The 21853-nt window shown below is 42.0% G+C and overlaps 1 protein-coding gene across 1 annotated transcript; it reads right to left on the minus strand.

Annotated features, from left to right (window-relative positions):
* Nucleotides 1-3475: 3475 nt before the first annotated feature.
* Nucleotides 3476-20171, minus strand: LOC146662676 (uncharacterized). The gene is made up of 2 exons (XM_085417456.1): nt 20027-20171; nt 3476-6657 (listed from the first exon to the last, which is right to left on the minus strand). Exon 2 carries the CDS (start codon nt 6650-6652, stop codon nt 4979-4981), a length of 1674 nt encoding a protein of 557 aa, XP_085273582.1. The 5' UTR covers nt 6653-6657; nt 20027-20171; the 3' UTR covers nt 3476-4978.
* Nucleotides 20172-21853: the final 1682 nt, after the last annotated feature.

The raw sequence follows: 21853 nt of genomic DNA on the forward strand, positions 1-21853 counted from the left end.
AAAGACTTTAGCGTTGGATCATCGAGCAAAGAACGAGCGGGAGAGGCGTTTCGACGGTCACCATTCGGCTAAAAGCGGTTTCACTAGCTGAAGAGATGAACATTGAACATTTCCAAGGAGGTCCGTCTTGGTGCTTTCGTTTTATGAAACGGTGCCATTTTTCCATCCGGACCAGGACTACGGTAGCGCAGCAACTTCCAGCGGATTATAAGGAAAAGCTGGCCATCTTCCGCTCCTACTGCAGCAAACACGTCGGCGACAAAAACATCCAGCCCAGCCACATCACAAACATGGACGAGGTGCCGCTCACTTTTGACATCCCGGTGAGTCACACTGTGGAGAAGAAGGGGACCAGCACGGTAGCGATACGCACAACGGGGTATGAAAAGTCTTCTTTCACTGTTGTGCTTGGCTGCCATGCTAATGGACAGAAACTGCCGCCTATGGTGATTTTTAAGCGAAAGACTTTGCCTAAAGAGAAGTTTCCAGCAGGAATCATCATTAAGGCAAATGAAAAGGGCTGGATGGATGAGGAAATGATGAAAAAGTGGCTGAGGGAGGTGTATGTAAGGAGACCAGGTGGTTTTTTCCACGCATCACCATCGCTCTTAATCTGTGACTCTATGCGTGCCCATCTCACAGCCGATGTGAAAAAACTAGTGAAACAAATGAACTGTGAGCTTGCTGTCATTCTGGGAGGCCTGACAAAGGAACTCCAACCGCTGTACATCGGTGTGAACCGCCCGTTCACGAGTGGCCTGGGAGCGATGGATGACCGATGGAGACCACAGTTTCACCAAGAGTGGAAGGCAGCGCCGGGCGAGTTACGCCACAATTTGCCAATGGATTGTAGATGCTTGGGCTAACATGTCTGCTGGCACTGTTGTTCGAGCTTTCGCAAAAGCCGGCATCATTTCCGAGGAGCCGCACGGCACGGAAAGTGACTCTGACAGTGAAGAAAGTGAACCTGGCATGTTTGATGGAGATTTAGCGCAGCTGTTCAATTCAGACACAGAGGATGAGGACTTCGATGGGTTTGATTGATGATAAAAATGTGAGTACCAAACTTTGTTTTGCTCCTGCTTTATTTTTAAATACGCACACTTGTATGCTTGTGTGTTGTTGATGATGACGATTACTGGTAATAAAAATGTGAGTACCGAACTCAGGTTTGCTCCCGCTTTATTTTTAAATACGCATACGGTACTTGTATGCGCCCTATAATCCAGTGCGCCTTATGTGTGTGTTAAATACAGTAAGGGCACACATAACTGAGACTGCGCCTTTTAGTACAGTGCGTCTTATGGTCGTGAAAATACGGTAATAATGTAGCATATGAGGTGTTGAAATGTTCTACAAATGGAGAACTGGGCCCAATTTGATTTAGTTACTTACCACACAGCGGCTGCAGTTGATCGCTCTCTTTCCCTACGAGAAGCCTGGGTTCGAGCCCGACTATCCTGAAGGGACATTTCCTGCCGTATACACAATAGATGGTTGGGCCAAATGCCGCGTCATGTGCCTGGTGGGACTGTCAATTGAGGACATCTGAGATATTGACCTATAAGGAACTGTTACACCCCAGCCCAGGGGAAACTGACGTGCAACACAAGGAAAAAATTTAAAAAAAGGAAAATGTCCCCACACTCCCTGCTCTCAAGGAAGACGAACCAAAAAACAACGGTCACGGAGTTTGCAACAGCCAGTCAGTTTATTAAGTCCCAAAAGGTAGCGGGTGTCAGGATGAGCATGGCCAAAACAACAAACAACACTCTAGAAATGAAATGCAGCTGGTTTACCTACACGGGAAACCCCAAAAGAAAAGTACAGGTTTCTTACCTGCCTCCCTAACCAAAAACAGGAGAAAAGGTTCCCAAAGAAAAATGGCTTCTCACCCCTACAGCTACCGAGTAAAAAAACAAAATTGACACAGGACACAATTATGCGACCCTCTGGTGTGGCAGACCGAAAAACACATCAGAGGTGGGCAACTCCAGGCCTCGAGGGCCGGTGTCCTGCAGGTTTTAGATGTGTCCTTGATTCAACACAGCTGATTTAAATGACTAAATTACCTCCTCAACATGTCTTGAGGTTCTCCAGAGGCCTGGTAATGAACTAATCATTTTATTCAGGTGTGTTGATCCAGGGTGAGATCTACAACCTGTAGGACACTGGCCCTCGAGGCCTGGAGTTGCCCACCCCTGACCTAAACCCTTCTTGTAACGGATATTAATGTTAAAGTAAAGACCAGCTCATGAGGCGTTGGTTGCTGTTCTGCATCGGGGGGGGGGGGTATGGTCGGAAAATACAATGGTTGGTAGAGGATTGGACCCAAGGTACACTTCGAAATGCTGCAAGGCTAAAGCCTCATTTTCAATCGTGCTGTAATGTAGCTGGTGTTTTATACATTTTTTGAAAAGAAACAGACGGGATGGTCAACGTCATCTTCATCCTAATTGACCAAAATTAGCATTATCACACTAAAGAAAATCCCTTTGACAATTTGGCAGTACAAGTTATTGACGGACTTCTATCTGTCAATAACTTGTACTGCCTGAGATATTCATTAGAAACTTTTACTCAAGCTAACTTCCCTTTGTTTCTACTGCTCTCCATAACTGATAATCTTTGGCAAATTCTCAAATAGTTCCATACAGAAATGTAATCAGTTTTTGCCAAAGGATACAAAATTCAATCTTAATTAAGCATTCATGTGTATGAGCAGTGCACGTAGAGTGATCAAATTAATATGTTGCATACCAGCATTCACTGATACATGTAACACTGTCTACTGGACACTTAGTTACAATTAGTATTGCTTTCCCTCAAATCCCTCGTCAGCCAGAAGTGACTGGTCACAAAACACGAGCTACAGCTGATTCCCAAAGGGAGGACATGAAAATTCCTAGACACTCTGGGCTGGCTGTGTCTGCAGGTCTCGCCGCAAGAAACTGATAAAAGATTCGTCCTTTGGCAGCAATTACGGCTGATGAAAATTGCTTAAATATTACTACAAATAGCAGTGGAATTTTCTCGAAAGCTCAACATTATTCCCAACATACTGGATGTCAGTGTGGGCCTTGGGAGATGCAGGTCATTCAGATTGGCACCTTGGTGGCTGAATAAGCATTTGTCATTGTGGTATACCATATGGTGAGGCATGTACCAAACTCACCATCAGTGCGAGCAGGTGTTTCAGTTTGACCAGAAGGTAATCTGTTCTGACATTCTGCTTCTCTCTGTGATCAGATGATGGGAATAATGTTTAGTTTTTAAGATTACATGGATGTTTGCACAGAACAGATAACACCATTCATATAGTCAACATATTTTACATAATATTAACATGACAATATTAACATCCACTTTGTTCTGCGTGCATAGATTTTAACCAGTGGCCTTTTAATTATGAGTTTTGTTTAGACTTTTAGTAAATAGCCATGCAATTCATGAAACAAGAATCAGGAGGTTCTGGTAGAATTCTGTTGCTTTTTAATTGGACGGTTTGACTAAACTTAGAAAACATACAAAATTAATAACAGTTCAAAGGAAATCTTTCTACATGCTGGCTGCCAGCTTCAGACAGGCGTGTGAAATGCATATACTATTATTATATATTGTACATATATTTATTAGTTTCAGATGTAGCCATTCTTGTATTTTGCTTGTTTACATTATTGTATTTTGCACAACTCTGTTGCTCGTGAAGCTCGCACACAAGAATTTCACTCACATGTGCTGTACCAATGTACCTGCACATGTGATGTGTCAATAAAAGTGATTTGACTTGATTTTCCATGTCTTTTGTGAACATTTCAAACTGTGTAGCTCTAACAGGCGGTTGGCTAACACATACAGCACCACCTCATTACAACGATGAGAGGTTCCAGTGGAAAAAATACATACTGCAATAACAATAAAGCAACAGCACTTTTTCCAGTTGTTACACTTATATCTTTCATTACAAGCAATTCATGTTAGAATACTTACGGAATTAAGCACTGCTACTTTTAACATGGACATCATACTAAAAAGTGTTGCTTAGGTAACAAACAGGCAATTCACAGGATAAGTGTTCATATGGAGAGCCTTCAGTTTTCAGGCCCCTCTTCTGTGAAACCAGTTTCCAGTTTGAATTCAGGAGACAGACGCTATTTCTACTTTCAAGATTAGGCTTAAAACTTTCCTTTTTGCTAAAGCGTATAGTTAGGGCTGGACCAAGTGACCCTGAATCCTCCCTTAGTTATGCTGCAATAGGTGTAGGCTGCCGGGGATTCCTTTCCGGGAGTTTTTCCTTTCCAGTCACCTTTCTCGCTCACTCTGTGTTAATAGACCTCTCTGTATGGAATCAAATCTGTTATTAATCTCTGTCTCTCTTCCACAGCATGTCTTTATCCTGTTTTTCTTCTTTGCCCCAACCAGATGGCCCCGCCCCTCCCTGAGCCTGGTTCTGCTGGAGGTTTCTTCCTGTGAAAAGGGAGTTTTTCCTTCCCCCTTCGCCAAAGTGCTTGTTCATAGGGGGTCATATGATTGTTGGGTTTTTTTCTGTATCTACTGTACAATATAAAGCGCCTTGAGGCAACTTTTGTTGTGATTTGGCGCTATATAAATAAAATTGAATTGAATTGAATATGCAACACTTATGAGGTCATAACTGATCTAATGGACTTCCACACAGTAACACTGAACAGGAGATTAAAGCTGAATTCTGTAAAGCCTGATTAAGATTGACCCAGCAGAAGAGCATTGGTTCAGATCCCTCGTGTTTCTAGCTGTGTTCAAATGAACTTTGTCAGGATAATGTCCCATTAGTCTGCCACTTTTGTCACAGCAGGACACTTTGTAGATTTGCTGATGCCTCAATAGGTTTGTGTTACGGATGAAAGACTTCACACTGCTCATATTTCAGTGGATTAACTTTAGTGTGGATGAGCTGATGATTTTTTAGATGATGAAACCTAGCACAAGACTTTCCACACTAAGCACAGTTGAAAGGTTTAACTCCAGTATGAATGAGCTGATGTCGTTTTAAGTTGCAACTCTGAGTAAAAGATTTTCCACATTGATTACAGATAAATGATTTAACTCCACTGTGGATGAGTTGATGTCTTTTTAAGTGACCAATAAAAGTAAAAGACTTTCCACACTGATCACAAACAAATGCTTTAACGCCACTGTGGATGAGCTCATGTTGTTTTAAGTCTCTTTTCTGATTAAAAGACTTTCCACACTGATCACAGTTGAATGCCTTGACACCAGTATGAATGACCCGATGTGCTTTTAAGTAACCAAGCCGTGCAAACGACTTTCCACAGTGATCACAGCTGAAATGTTTAGCTCCTGGGTGGATGACCTCATGGACTTTTAAGCTGTAACTGTGAGCAAAAGCCTTTCCACACTGACCACAAACAAATGGTTTAACTCCACTGTGGATAACCTGATGCGTTTTTAAGTGACCAATCAGAGTAAATGACTTTCCACACTGATCACAACTGAAAGGTTTAACTCCACTGTGGGTGAGCAGATGGACTTTTAAGCTGTAACTGTGAGCAAAAGCTTTTCCACACTGACCACAAACAAATGCTTTAACTCCACTATGGATAACCTGATGCGATTTTAAGTGACCAATCTGAGTAAAAGACTTTCCACACTGATCACAGCTGAATGCTTTGACCCCAGCATGGATGAGCTGATGTGTTTTTATGTGGCCAATCTGAGTAAAACCCTTTCCACACTGACCACAAACAAATGATTTAACTCCAGCATGGATGACTTGATGTCTTTTTAAGTGACCAATCTGAGTAAAAGCTTTTCCACACTGACCACAAACAAATGATTTAACACCAGCATGCGTGACTTCATGTCTTTTTAAGTTACCAATCTGAGTAAAAGCTTTTCCACACTGACTACAAACAAATGATTTAACACCAGCATGCGTGACTTCATGTCTTTTTAAGTACCTTTTCTGAGTAAAGGACTTTCCACACTGATTGCAGCTGAATTCTTTAACTCCACTGTGGATGAGCTGATGTGTTTTTAAGTCGCTTTTCTGAGTAAAAGACTTTCCACATTGATCACAGCTGAATGCCTTGGCACCAGTATGAATGACCTGATGTGCTTTTAAGTGATCAAGGCGATTAAAAGACTTTCCACACTGATCACAGCTGAATGCTTTGACTCCAGCATGGATGAGCTGATGTACTTTTAAGTTGCTACTCAGAGTAAAAGACTTTCCACACTGATCACAGCGGAACGCCTTGACACCAGTATGAATGAGCTGATGTCTTTTTAAGTTGCTACTCAGAGTAAAAGACTTTCCACATTGATCACAGCTGAATGCCTTAATACCAGTATGAATGAGCTGATGAGTTTTTAAGGGACCAAGTCGATTAAAAGACTTTCCACACTGATCACAGCTGAATGCTTTGACTCCAGTATGGATGAGCTGATGTACTTTTAAGCTGCTACTCCGAGTGAAAGACTTTCCACATTGATCACAGGTAAAGCTTCTGTTCCCACTATCGATGCACTGGCGTCTTCTGGGCTGCTTCATAGTGGTCAAAGGGACAACAACTGGATCTGTGCTTGCCGGCGTTGGCTGTTTTTTGCTGATGTCCTCAATGTGTTGAGGTTTTGGCCTGCTTTCCCACATCTCTCCTATAATGACAAAGAAATAAAACAGAAAACCAAATGCAGTTATGGTAAGAAGTAACCCATAAACTGTACAGATGTACACATGGCATTCTTAGAACCATATTCAGATCAAAAGCATCCTCATAAATAAAATATCAATTTCAGAATTTTTAAAAAATATTTGTACTTCGCATTGCTTCTTAATACTTCTCCTTTAATGGTTTTTGTCTATTTCTACTACTATTTACACTGTAGATATATAGTGAAGATTAAAGACTCAAAGGGTTTATTGTCATATGTACAAGAAGAAAAAGCATTTCTCTGTGCAATGAAATTCTTTCTTTGCTGCCACACACACATGCCGGTTAAGTTAAGGGTTGAAAGAAAGTATGTATATATACACAAATGACACCACATAAAATATAAATAATACAAATAAATAAGTGAAGATAAAATTTAAATCTGAGATAGAAAATAAACCCCCACGTATAAGCTTAAAAACACTACAAAAGACCAAGGATAAAGGAGGATTAGAACTACCTAACTTTCAGCACTACTTCTTAGCCAACAGGCTTCAGTTTACCTCAGGATGGCTAAAACATACCCTCTTAGATGAACCTTTGCTAGATGTAGAACAAGCACTTTGCAATAATCTAGAGCTTATCAGCTCAAACATCCAACGACATGAATGCTTCAAAAGCGTCAACATCGGCTCTTCTCTGACAGCATGGTGGGAGTTTCTAAAATTGACGGCGTCTTCATTAATCCCATGCAAACGTACACCTATCTGGAACAACCCTGACATATTACAAAACAATAATATGATAAACTTTTCAGCTTGGAGTGGTAAAGGAATCAAATATTTAGAACATATACTAGAAGGAACAGAATTTATTTCATTTGACAGACTAGTTACACAATATGGGATCAACAAGAAAAGATTTTTAGAATATCAACAAATTAAATCCATAGTAAAAAAGAAATTTAAACCAGGTCAAGTTGAACTACAAACACCACCAAGTGTGGTTCAATTTCTTACTCTTAAAACCCCCAAATTACTATCCAAAATATACAGAATGCTTTCTAAAACAGATGAATCAATATCACTTCCTATTGCAAAATGGGAAGCGGATTTATCAGTTAACTTAGACCAAAACTTCTGGTCTCAGATTTGCTTAAAAACCTTTCATCTAATTAGAAATCCCAGTCTTCAATTAATTCAATACAAAATATTACATAGAGTGCACTATACAGGTCATTGAATGTTCAAGATGGGCTTTACGTCTACCAACAACTGCTCACACTGTCAAACCAAAACACCGGACATTTATATCCACGCTCTTTGGTTCTGTCCACCAGTTCAGAAGTTTTGGTGCGAGATATGTGAAGACTTATCAAAGTGTCTGAAATGTAACATTCCAACTTCCCCCTTAGTGTGTTTGTTGGGCAGCTTATATAATGTCACTTCAGATAAGAATATAGCCCATATGGTTTTCACTGCCCTATGCATAGCCAAGAAAACAGTCCCCATGAACTGGAAAAATAAAAATAATCTTAATTCTAACCAATATAGAAATTATCTATTAAAAATGGTAAATGGCCCGCATTTGTATAGCGCTTTAGTCAGTCCCTAAGGACCCCAAAGCGCTTTACACTACATTCAGTCATTCACCCATTCACACACTGGCAATGGCAAGCTACAGTGGGGCAAAAAAGTATTTAGTCAGCCACCGATTGTGCAAGTTCCCCCACTTAAAATGATAACAGAGGTCAGTAATTTGCACCAGAGGTACACTTCAACTGTGAGAGACAGAATGTGAAAAAAAAATCCATGAATTCACATGGTAGGATTTGTAAAGAATTTATTCGTAAATTAGGGTGGAAAATAAGTATTTGGTCACCTCAAACAAGGAAAATCTCTGGCTCTCACAGACCTGTAACGTCCTCTGTAAGAAGCTTTTCTGTCCCCCACTCGTTACCTGTATGAATGGCACCTGTTTGAACTCATCATCTGTATAAAAGACACCTGTCCACAGCCTCAAACAGTCAGACTCCAAACCTCCGCCATGGCCAAGACCAAAAAGCTGTCGAAGGACACCAGGAAAAGTATTGTAGACGTGCACCAGACTGGGAAGAGTGAATCTACAATAGGCAAGCAGCTTGGTGTGAAAAAAATCAACTGTGGAAGCAATCATCAGAAAATGGAAGACATACAAGACCACTGATAATCTCCCTCGATCTGGGGCTCCACGCAAGATCTCATCCCGTGGGGTCAAAATGATCATGAGAACGGTGAGCAAAGATCCCAGAACCACACGGGGGGACCTGGTGAATGACCTGCAGAGAGCTGGGACCAAAGTAACAAAGGTCACCATCAGTAACACACTACAACGGCAGGGAATCAAATCCCGCAGTGCCAGACGTGTTCCGCTGCTGAAGCCAGTGCATGTCCAGGCCCGTCTGAAGTTTGCCAGAGAGCACATGGATGATACAGCAGAGGATTGGGAGAATGTCATGTGGTCAGATGAAACCAAAGTAGAACTTTTTGGTATAAACTCAACTCGTCGTGTTTGGAGGAAGAAGAATACTGAGTTGCATCCCAAGAACACCATACCTACTGTGAAGCATGGGGGTGGAAACATTATGCTATGGGGCTGTTTTTCTGCCAAGGGGACAGGACGACTGATCCATGTTAATGACAGAATGAATGGGGCCATGTATCGTGAGATTTTGAGCCAAAACCTCCTTCCATCAGTGAGAACTTTGAAGATGAAACGAGGCTGGGTCTTCCAACATGACAATGATCCAAAACACACCGCCCAGGCAACAAAGGAGTGGCTCCGTAAGAAGCATTTGAAAGTCCTGGAGTGGCCTAGCCAGTCTCCAGACCTCAACCCCATAGAAAATCTGTGGCGGGAGTTGAAAGTCCGTGTTGCTCGGCGACAGCCCCAAAACATCACTGCTCTCGAGAAGATCTGCATGGAGGAATGGGCCAAAATACCAGCTACTGTGTGTGCAAACCTGGTAAAGACCTATAGTAAACGTTTGACCTCTGTTATTGCCAACAAAGGTTATGTTACAAAGTATTGAGTTGTATTTTTGTTATTGACCAAATACTTATTTTCCACCCTGATTTACGAATAAATTCTTTACAAATCCTACCATGTGGATTCATGGATTTTTTTTTTTTTCCACATTCTGTCTCTCACAGTTGAAGCGTACCTCTGGTGCAAATTACTGACCTCTGTCATCATTTTAGGTGGGGGAACTTGCACAATCGGTGGCTGACTAAATATTTTTTTGCCCCACTGTACATTGTAGGCACAGCTGCCCTGGGGCGCACTGACAGAGGCGAGGCTGCCGGACACTGGCGCCACCGGGCCCTCTGACCACCACCAGTAGGCAAACAAGGTTAGTATGCAGCCAGGAGGCAGCCTGGGATCGAACCACCGACCTTCTGATTAGTGGCTGACCTGCTCTGCCACCTGAGCTACAGCCATCGAGATTACATTAGTCTCGATACAGCCTCTGCCACCACATCAGATCAATTGCTCTGGGCTCCTTTGATTAGCTCCATCACCTAGTGGGGGTGGGGGGGGGGGTCATAGTTTTGTCCCACCTTCGCTGTTGTGATTGGTGTGGGGGTAGGGACACGCTTAGGGCGTCGGGGGATTCCCCAGGAGCATCTTCCTTGGGGGGGGCTCAACCCGGGATAGCAGTCATGGCCTATTAGGGGCTCTGTTGGCTCTTAGGTGACTGTTTCCTCGTGGCTGCGTGCAGCGGGGCTAGGGGAGGGTCGACACTGCTGTTCTGGGCCCCGGTCCGGATGGGCCTTCTCACACCCCCGTTCTCTGCGACCTGCTGGAGCGGGGGGGCCAGGAGGAGGAGTTGGCCGTCCGACTGGGGTCTGGAGTGTGGGGCCTCCCTGCTGCTGCGGAGTCGGGGTGGTCTGCTTCTCCCCACCGCAGGGAAAAGGGTAACACCACCTGGGTCTGGGTGCAGTTTCCCCCTCCAGGGGCAAGGGTACCTAGACCCGGTTCTTAGAGTACGCTTGGGGAGTGTGATTGTGTGTACAGCGTCTCTTTATGTCTGTCTCCACGTTGGTTGAGTGTGGAGTAAGTGCATATGAGAGCATGAGGGTGGGAATGGATGTTTGTATCTGTGTGTGCCTGTATGTCTTGTCTATATGTCAGGTTGGGTATCAGACGCCACCTCTCTGGGGACATCTCAGGCCCTCAAAGGTAAGGAGGCCTATCTCCCCGCACCACTTCCCCTGCCAGTGGCAGATGCCCTCAGACATCGGTGCATTGGTGGTTCTTTGTGTCCGGGGATGGGCGCCCAGGTACACACCGACTCACTCCTTGGTGGCTGCTTATCGGGGCCTGGGGCTCGCTTGGGCCACTTCGGGGGTGGGGTGCCCTCAGCCTCTCAGCCTGGGACTCGGTTACTCTGTCTTATCAGTGCTGAGGGTGAGGTTGTTGTCCTCATACCATGACACCAGACAGGCCACCTCTCTCCTACAAGCCGTCATTCCACATATTGATTATAACGTGGAATGATGTTGAGATGTTCAATGATTTGGTGCAAATTATGGGAAAAGTAGGAGTTAAATGAGTTTAGAATAAACCTGCAATGATACTTGTCTCTGTGATGCTGAATACTTTATTACACTTATGAGTTGTAGTTGGTTGCAAATGTGAAGTTGTTTTAACCTAAAGACTTTGTCTTCTAGGATACAGGCTCTGGGTGGAGCTGGGAGTTAAACAAGCTAAACATTTAATTACTGACTAATGTTTTTACACAGGGTTACAGGTTGGAGTGAAGCTGCTCCAAGTGGGAAACCCTGGAGATTGTTGCACAGTCTCCCTAAAACATTCTTTTACATGTCTCATTGGGGAGTTGACACATGGCGAGAGCCGTGTGGCACAAGAGGAGTGTCATTTTTTTTAATTTGCATATGTCGTGAGGTGCCATGACGAGAAGGAGTGACTGAGGGGATCGTCCACAACGTGGAAGCTGAGGCCAGGAGAGAGGCTTCAGGAGGATCAGAGATCACCTTCAGCACAGCAGACATCGCGCAGAGAGCTGTGCTACTGGGCTTCTAGGAGATCATCAAGAGGAGTCTTTGCACAGCAGACAACTATAAGGAGTGGAAGAGTTTTGACGTTGAAGTTGAGGAAGACAACTAAGGTGTACGACGTGCTCTGCCTTAAATCGTCCGGGGCATTGGAACATGAGAACCTGAGGGATGAAGGGAGGGTGCCAAGCTCCAAAAGTGACAGCGCAGAGGAGGTCCAGCGATGGACTTGTGGTTCTGTGAAAAGCACAAATGCCAGGTGACTGTGAAATAACTAACAGCACTTTTTCCACAAGTGAAGCCAGTGACTTACTATCCTAAAAGATTAGACCTAGTTGCTTGTGCTTTACCTCCATGCGTGAGATCAGTATATGCAGCGGCTCAAACTGTACAATGTTCCGGAAAATAGTTTTATTTCACCCTTTGACACTGTTAGTTCCACACGAGGTGGATGTTTTACTACTGCATGCTAAAATGACCTTTCTGTAAGCTACAAGACACTTGTCTCTAATGTCACTATTACTCTCACAACCACACAATCATAAAATGGGGCACAATTCTGAATCCGTCAACCCTTTTGCCAATGAAAGAAGAGGGCACTGCTCATGAGTGTAGAGAGCACGTGGAGGAGGAGTGTAAGCCCAGGGATGACGTAATAGATGTGCCACTCGTTGAGGGAAAGGTTTGGTTTGTTGATGGTTTGAGCTTTACAACAGCAGAAGGACAGGCTAAAACAGGTTTTTACTGTAGTAGATAGTGAGAAAGTTATCTGTGCAGGACAACTAGCATGTTTCATATCTGCTTAAGCAGCAGAGATAGTAGCTTTAACGGAAGCGTGTAAAGCTGCAGAGAGACAATATACACTGATGGCCAATATGCATTTGCTACATTACATTTCTTTGAAGTGCAGTGGGTGAGACGAGATGTGACAGCCTCTACAGGGAAGCCTGTAGAACACGCCAAACTCCTGCAAAATCTGCTGGAAGCAATAATATTGCCCAGTAGAATTGCCATTTGTAAATGTGTACACACATGTGAGGGAAAGATCCAGTTGCATTAGGGAATGCTTTTGCAGATAAGATCACAAGAGAGGCAGCTTTCGGAGCACATGGTGTTCACATTTTAGCGGTGCAACACCAACAGATGTTGCCTATTATACGAGATGTACTGGCAGACATGCAGGCCCACTCACCTACTGCAGAAAAACAGTTTGGCTCACAAAAGCAGCGAGCTTGCAGGATGGTGTTTATTGTCTATGTAATAACCCAATACTGCCTCAGAATTTGTATGACCGCTGCGATTTTGAACCATGGGCCGTGCCATGTCTCGACAGGAGGGATGATGGCAGCAGTAGAGCAACATTTTCATAATCTAGGATTTAATACTTTAAAAAAAAAAATTAAAAAAAATTAGGGCTGAACGATATATCGCATTTGCGATAATATCGCGACATGATCAAGTGCAATTTTCTAACCGCAAAGGCTGCGATTATACTGCGATTATATTATACAATTCATGGGCTGCATCCTCCTGAGGCCGCATTTGTAGACCGATTACGTCACAGCGACGCGCCGAAGGCTGTCCAAATTACTACCATATCCCAGAATTCATAGCGCGGCCCAGCCAAACTCCAGTTTCCAGCAATGGCAGCCGCTACTAAGTTTTAAAATTACTCATACTAATCTTTCTGGGTCACAAAATAAACTTTTAACATATTTTCAGGCGAGAAAGTAGTTGTGTAAACATCAAATATCTGCTCGGTTTATCAAGATATCCCATATTTGCAAAAGTGCTTCGACGTTTTCAGAGGCGTCTGCTACCCACCAGCTCGACAGCTAGCCGGGAGCTCGAGGGTTACTGATGCGGCCGAGAACGGCACAACTCCCGGCACATCATTTTCAGATCACCGCGGAGTTTCGCTGCTCGGGTTAAACGTAATATATAAGTCACTTAGACAACCTAAAAATGTTATTGTTGGGCTTTTTTCAGTGTTTTGTTTGTTCGTGAGTAAATCGGTTTGGCTGAGATTAAAGTTATTAGATTAGATAAAATAAAACTTTATTAATCCCCCGGGTGGGTTCCTCCTTGGTTTTCACACAGCTGACTAAACGTCAAACAGAAAACTTATTAAACAGAAGTATGAGACAGTCGAGAATTTACACCAGTGTCTGGTTATATTTTAGATAGCAAGAAGCAGACGGCCGAGTTTATTAAACTCCACCGAGACAGCGGTGATGCTAATCAGAACTAGCCTTCTGATTAGCTAATCAGAAGGCTAGACCGTCCAATTTCACGCCTTTAAATTTTAAAGGCGTGTTTGTGTGTGTGTTTATACAATTGCTATTATGTTTGCACTTTATGTGTAATGTTACTGACTGCAGAGATCAGTAAGATGTGTGTATTTTTTATTTATTAGTTTTATTTATTTAATATTATTTTTTAATTGAATGACTGTCTAGTAGTTCACAGATGTCGAAAAACTGAGTGTGGTAAAGCCACTGATTTTTTTTATGTATATTTCTGCAATCTGCACATTGTACTGACTTTCATTTTAATGTTTACACCAGGGTTCCTTGTCAGCACTTTATGCTCAGATGTTTGTAAGCTAAAAATAAACTATTGTGTATGTTCAAATATACTGTTGTGATTGAAGAAGTTAAATAAAAATGTCAGTCATCAATTCATGCATCACCTCATGTCATCATAACAGAGGTCTGTCTTCCAGGAAAGAACAGTTTAAAATTAATGTAATATAGTATTGGCCATACTATATGATGTATTGCTTGTCTTTGTTTAATAATACAGAAGACAAATACCTTAAAAAATAATCGCATATCGCATCGCAATCGCAATATTGGGGCAAAAAATCGCAATTAGATTATTTTCCATAATCGTTCAGCCCTAAAAAAAATTGCAGGTCATGTATGATATGTTGCAAGAACAATTCTCGGGGTAATTTGAGACCTAAGAGAGGGAAATTCCCCAGACCCAGTCACCCATTTCAAGTTATTCACATGGACTTTATAGAGCTGTCTAACTGTAATAACTATAAGTACTGTTTTGTGATAGTGTGCCCTTTTTCAAAGTGGGTAGAAATCGTCCCAACTAGGGAAGCAGATGCCATTTCGGTTGCCAAAGCCATATGTAAGAATATCATCCGGGACACGGGATTCCGGAGACCATTTATAGTAATAATGGTCCACACTTTGTAAATGAAGTGATTGGATTAATGGCACAGCATCTAGGGATAACACTAAAACATCATTGTTCATATCACCCACAAAGTGCAGGGTTGGTAGAGAGAACTAATGGCACAGTAAAGCTAAGACTTAGGAAAACAATGGAAGAGAAAGGCAGGACATGGTTAGACTGTATAGAATTAGTTAAGATGTACATGAGGATTACTCCAACAGAGAACGGTCTGACGCTTTGGGATTATATATGGTAGACCATTTAGAGGTTTAGTCTTCTGTAGTGATGATAGAAAAGCAGAAGAGAGAACACATTAGCAGATTGGATGCTTAAAATGTTTAAAAGTAAAGAAGTCATGAGAACAAATCATCTGCCAGATGATTCTGTTTCTCTGCAGGAGCAGAGTCTGAAGTCTGGAGATTAGATGCTCATTAAGGCCATGGAGAGGAAGTGCTGGCCCAGTCCACGGCGGGAAGGTCCCTATCAGGTGCTGCTGACGACGCCCACAGCAGTGAAGATTGCTGAGATAAACACTTGGATACATCAAGTGCACTGCAAGAGTATATCTCTAGGACCTCTCGTCTCAATCCTGGTGAAGAAACCAATGGATCCAGAACCCAACTTAGAATGGCTAAGGAATGTGCTGTGCACCTTCTTGAGCCTGTTAGCCCTGAGTGGGTTGACAGGAGCGCACTGGGACAGAGCAAACCACACCCAGTACCCGCATGGGTTTTCAACCAACTGCTGGTGGCAGTTGAACACAACCGCTCACATAAACAACGAGACCAATGGTTATGCTTGTGATGCCACTGTCTACACATTCTTCTGGACTGTGGCCATATAGCCACAGAGAGCGAGACAGTTTGTTTGCTTGCCTTAGCAACACATCCAGGAGTAAACGTACTTGGAACACTGCCAAATTTTCAACTCCTCTGAACCTGAATGGATGGTTGATTCACCAGTAGCCAGGAAGGTGAACTGCTCTGGTAAGACAGACCTGCTGGCCTGACTCCAAGTATCTGACTCACTGCAGGACATTGAACAGCTAAACAAACTGGAAGCAGGCCAGTTACCCATGTGTATGAAGGGCAATGGATTAGTCCAAGTTGGAGATTTACCATGGAATTTGTGCAACGTCACCCATTCTTTTTGTCCTCTGCAAGAAGGGGTGTAAACAGAAAAGAGTTTTGTCTACATTTACATCATGAACACTTCTCTAAGCTGGTTGAGGTTTTGAGCCAAGAAGATCAAAACAGCTTGATCTAATTTCCTTCTAAAAATCTTTTTCTGCAGAGACAACAGGAAAGGAGAAATGTTGTAAATGCAGATAATTCACCAGTTGACTCTAACCCCCACAGGATGCCTACAGTGAGAAGATTTGGGGGGTTGATAGGAGTCATAAAAAGGAGTGTTGACCAGGCTGCAGCTTTGAAGTTAGCTGAAAGCAACATGGACCAAACAATAAAATCAACTGATGTGTGTGAATGCCTATGTCTGTATACAGTTGGATTGTAGTGACATATGATTTTTGAGAATGTTGATTCTTCTTGTTTGATTGTTGACATCCAGTTGTTTACTTGCAAGTTGTAGTTTACTGTGTATGAGATCAATGAGAAGCAGGTTAACTGCTTAAAAGAATTAAGTGTGATGTTTTGCTGCAATAGGAGGTGAATGACATGACAGAAGCCTGTGTATAAATGACGCCTGCGCTGAAAATGTCAAGCAACTGGTGCATGGCTGAGAATATACTACACAGGAATAATTTGGAGCATACAAATAACAAAACAGGAGGGAAATGTTAAAGTGAATTGTTAAATGTTGTCATTTTTATACTTACCATCTCTACATTGTTTCAACTCTGTGATGAAAGGAATAGAGATGGAAAATGTGACGTCATTCAGGGGTAAAACCGCAAAGGATTCTGGGAACTTGTGGCAAGAGGTACAAGCGCACGCAGGCTTTCAATTGAAATCAGTTACACTGTGATAAAAAGAAACACAAAAAAATGGCAAGAAGCTGCTGTATTATTAACTGCAATAGCCGGTCCCATGACAGCCACGGGAAGCCGACGGGTAAAGAGATCGGTTGTTATCGGATTACGTCGTTGAAGAGAAATTGTTCGAGCCATGTTTCCGAAGTAACAAAGAGGCGACTGGATTGCAGCCATTCAAAGATCAAATATAACGTCCCAGAACACTCCAGCTCACAGGTTAGTCTGCTATAAGCATTCCCACAAAGGTCAGTCTGCTGTTGTAGTTAATGCGTCATTTTTCTTAACATAACTGGTGATATAGGTTACAAGCAAGTCTGGCGCTGAACAGAAATTGTCGCGCTATGCTCCTTTATTTATTGTGCATAAATAGTGAATTGTCCTGACACAATATTGCGTTTCGCTTCTGTTATTACCATGGTACATTGACAAAAACATATACTTTTATTCACAGGATAAAACAGTTGTTTTCTATCACTAATTGCCCAGTACGATTACAGCATACAATATTATTGTCACTGCTACATTTCTGTGATGCGTACCAGAAATTATTTCCACTACTAATTAATTACCGTTGAGCTTAGGGCTGAACGATTATGGAAAATAATCTAATTGCGATTTTTTTTGCCCCAATATTGCGATTGCGATATGCGATTATTTTTTAAGGTCTTTGTCTTCTGTATTATTAAACAAAGACAAGCAATACATCATATAGTATGGCCAATACTATATTACATTAATTTTAAACTGTTCTTTCCTGGAAGACAGACCTCTGTTATGATGACATGAGGTGATGCATGAATTGATGACTGACATTTTTATTTAACTTCTTCAATCACAACAGTATATTTGAACATACACAATAGTTTATTTTTAGCTTACAAACATCTGAGCATAAAGTGCTGACAAGGAACCCTGGTGTAAACATTAAAATGAAAGTCAGTACAATGTGCAGATTGCAGAAATATACATAAAAAAAATCAGTGGCTTTACCACACTCAGTTTTTCGACATCTGTGAACTACTAGACAGTCATTCAATTAAAAAATAATATTAAATAAATAAAACTAATAAATAAAAAATACACACATCTTACTGATCTCTGCAGTCAGTAACATTACACATAAAGTGCAAACATAATAGCAATTGTATAAACACACACACAAACACGCCTTTAAAATTTAAAGGCGTGAAATTGGACGGTCTAGCCTTCTGATTAGCGTCACCGCTGTCTCGGTGGAGTTTAATAAACTCGGCCGTCTGCTTCTTGCTATCTAAAATATAACCAGACACTGGTGTAAATTCTCGACTGTCTCATACTTCTGTTTAATAAGTTTTCTGTTTGACGTTTAGTCAGCTGTGTGAAAACCAAGGAGGAACCCACCCGGGGGATTAATAAAGTTTTATTTTATCTAATCTAATAACTTTAATCTCAGCCAAACCGATTTACTCACGAACAAACAAAACACTGAAAAAAGCCCAACAATAACATTTTTAGGTTGTCTAAGTGACTTATATATTACGTTTAACCCGAGCAGCGAAACTCCGCGGTGATCTGAAAATGATGTGCCGGGAGTTGTGCCGTTCTCGGCCGCATCAGTAACCCTCGAGCTCCCGGCTAGCTGTCGAGCTGGTGGGTAGCAGACGCCTCTGAAAACGTCGAAGCACTTTTGCAAATATGGGATATCTTGATAAACCGAGCAGATATTTGATGTTTACACAACTACTTTCTCGCCTGAAAATATGTTAAAAGTTTATTTTGTGACCCAGAAAGATTAGTATGAGTAATTTTAAAACTTAGTAGCGGCTGCCATTGCTGGAAACTGGAGTTTGGCTGGGCCGCGCTATGAATTCTGGGATATGGTAGTAATTTGGACAGCCTTCGGCGCGTCGCTGTGACGTAATCGGTCTACAAATGCGGCCTCAGGAGGATGCAGCCCATGAATTTGGACATGTCCAGAGTATAATCGCAGCCTTTGCGGTTAGAAAATTGCACTTGATCATGTCGCGATATTATCGCAAATGCGATATATCGTTCAGCCCTAGTTGAGCTCAAAGGTCCCATTAATAAACTGTTAACGAATGTGTATTTATGAAGACGATTTGTGAGACTGGTAAACTTATGATATGTACGATGGTCTTTCGTTCTACACGGTGCATTTCAAGGTCCTGTACCCATCCGTCGGTAAACTGTACCTGGGCTTGTTGCAGTGACCCGAAGTTACTAAACTTCACGAGTGTATGCACTCACTCCAAGAACGTATGATTATAAATATGAGCGTGGTGAAAGTTGGGCAGCACGCTAACGTCTTTTGTCCACTCTGTGTGCTCGTACGGGTCTAACCCTTTCACTCCTTTGATTTTTTCCTCGTATCTCTTCTTTGACTTTTCATCAAGTCTGTCTTTGTACGGACCGGCATTGTTCTCCTTTGTTTTGTACATACCTTTTTGGGGGCAAAGAAAAGCCAAGAAGGTATTGGAACGGGAGAATGAACGTTTTGCGGTGCTGCAAATGCTTGCGTTTGATGTGGTACTTGGATTGTTTTGCCACGAGTTCCCAGCATGCAATGCGCGAAAGTCACGTGGTCTGTCGATCTCTATACCTATTTTTCTCTAAACAATTTGAAATTTAGGCCCTGAAATACTCTGCAAGAAACCAAGAGGGTCTCCCACTCGGCAGGCCCTATTCTCCATTTCACCGAGTTAAAACAAATATGTCGTGGGCATTTAATTAGAAGAAACAGTAATAGTGTTTCACCCAGAGTTTTGGGCTTTCACAGCAAAACCTCACAGACGTCAGTGTTGTAGTTCACTCCGACTGGAGGTCCAAATGATTTCAGTGAATCCAAACTAAGAAATAAAATCAGAACAATCACATGTGAACACCATCCACCTTCAACCCACTATGAGCCTTCATATGAGACTAAATCACATAAACTACCTCTGAAAAACCATTGGATCTATTTGTACACATGTCGTATGGAGTCGTATTCCCCCTCGTGTTATCACACAGCAACTAAAGCAGCTAGCAGCATGCTAAGATAACTAGCTAAAGGCTAGCGCCAGCTTAATCACGTGTTCAGTCACATATGCTGTGATGTGATGTACCCATAAAAGTGATTTGAGATTGGTTACCTGTGCAGGAGAAAAGACCAAAGACTAGTGATGTGTCCTGTGTGTCGACGCTTCGATACCTGTGTCGGGTAATCTCGGCGAGTTTTTGTGAAACGCGTATCGAGGCTCGCTTTGATTACGTATGCAGTGACGTTCGAGGCCTCGCGGGCAGTCCGTACCATGTGACTGATTCAGGAACTGGCTCGCCGGTTCGCGCCAGATTCGAAATAAAGTGGGCAGCAAAACACAGCTGATTTCCCATCACACTGTGTTGTTGAACCGATTACGTACGTGTTACATAGTTACTTGAGCATTTATTATTTGATGGAACGAGCAAGGAAGAGATTTTTTTTAAATCTCATCTCTTCAAATAAAGTATGCACACAGTAATAAATATCACGAATGATTAGTACCATAATATAAATAAACAACACCACATATCCTATAATCTGATTTCTGTCTTTTTTTAAAAAAGTGAAGCGCCACACACTAGTTTGTGTCATTATCCAGATGTACATAAGCATGATTACAGTTACTAGGGGTGGGTTTTGATTATCGATTAAAATCGATACTTGGATAACGTCATATCGATTCATTAAAATCCTGAATCATTTTTTTAAATATAAATTCATTTTGCCCGAAATGCCAGAATCTCAGGTTAAACTTCACAAAATTTCAACAACCACCAAACAGCTAAAGCAGTGAATGAGAGCAGGAACACGGATTCTGCACAAAGACGTAAACACAAAGCACGGAGCCTCCGACGGATCTCTCTCCAAACAATATTGAGCGAACCAGCAGCAAAAGAAGATCCAAACTACGCTTCACATAAACATCGTCATGAATTCACTCTGACTTTTGCTGTTTTGTTTCCACCACAATAAAATCACACTTCATGCACAGCTCTCTCTCTGTGTACTTCAAGAACAGTTTCCAGTCTAAAAATCTGTTTTCTGCATTATTCGCTTATTTGTTACGCACAATTCTACCGTTGTTTACAGGCTGTCGGCCGCTACTTTTTCCTTTTACTTAATTCCGAAAAGAAAAGCTAATTTCTGCCGTTCAATACTGAAGAAATTTAAAGTTTTTAAAATTATGCAAAATTACAAAACGCTTAGTTGTGTCTCTAATCAAACCTCTGTAACTTTGCTCTGCTTCACTTCAGCTGCATCAGGTAATGTTCATGTGTTGATTAATGGTTTTCTTTTGTTTTTTATGTACTGCAGAATATATTTTTAAAATCCAGGCCAAGAAAATCGCCTTCACGTTTTTCTGTGTTTTATCCTCAATTACTTTGACACAAAGGCATCTGCTGATGCTCACACCTTTGATAAAGTCTCCAAAGTGTCAGCTTTCTTTTTATATCTATAAAAATATACAAAATGTACTGATGCATGATCTGAATTATAATATTTCTGACTGTCTGAGGCAAAATTTCCCCACACAGCCCTAACAGTTACACAATCATAGCAAAACTCTGTCCTGATAGTTTCCAGTTTCTCTTTTGTATCAGACATACTGAGACAATATTCGGGATAAATAACCACGAACACAATTTATTTATTCAGTTTAGAGGTTTACACATCACATCATTATAATCACAGAGCCCGTTTCACTTGAATCGTCCACTTGATGGCGCAGTAGAGCAAATGAAAAGCTTCAGTTCATCACTAGGCTTCATCTCACCATCACTACCAAAGACTGAAGGGGAAGTCCGTGAAAAAGCTGGAGTCAGGCTGGCGAGGCCATGATGAGCTGGGAAGCATATTTAGCAAAGCCTACCAGCTGCAGGAGAGCGAGTTTTCAAAATAAAAGTTGCTTTCTTCTTCTCTGAGGTTTATGTCTTAA

This window comes from Rhamphochromis longiceps, linkage group LG9, assembly GCF_057381845.1.
Source record: "Rhamphochromis longiceps isolate RC_006_pf linkage group LG9, R_longiceps_female_GT1.1, whole genome shotgun sequence".
Lineage (NCBI taxonomy): Eukaryota > Metazoa > Chordata > Actinopteri > Cichliformes > Cichlidae > Rhamphochromis > Rhamphochromis longiceps.

Bases quoted from the DNA above. Each gene is read 5' to 3' on its own strand.
- LOC146662676 (XM_085417456.1), bottom strand. From the start codon at position 6,652: ATGTGGGAAAGCAGGCCAAAACCTCAACACATTGAGGACATCAGCAAA.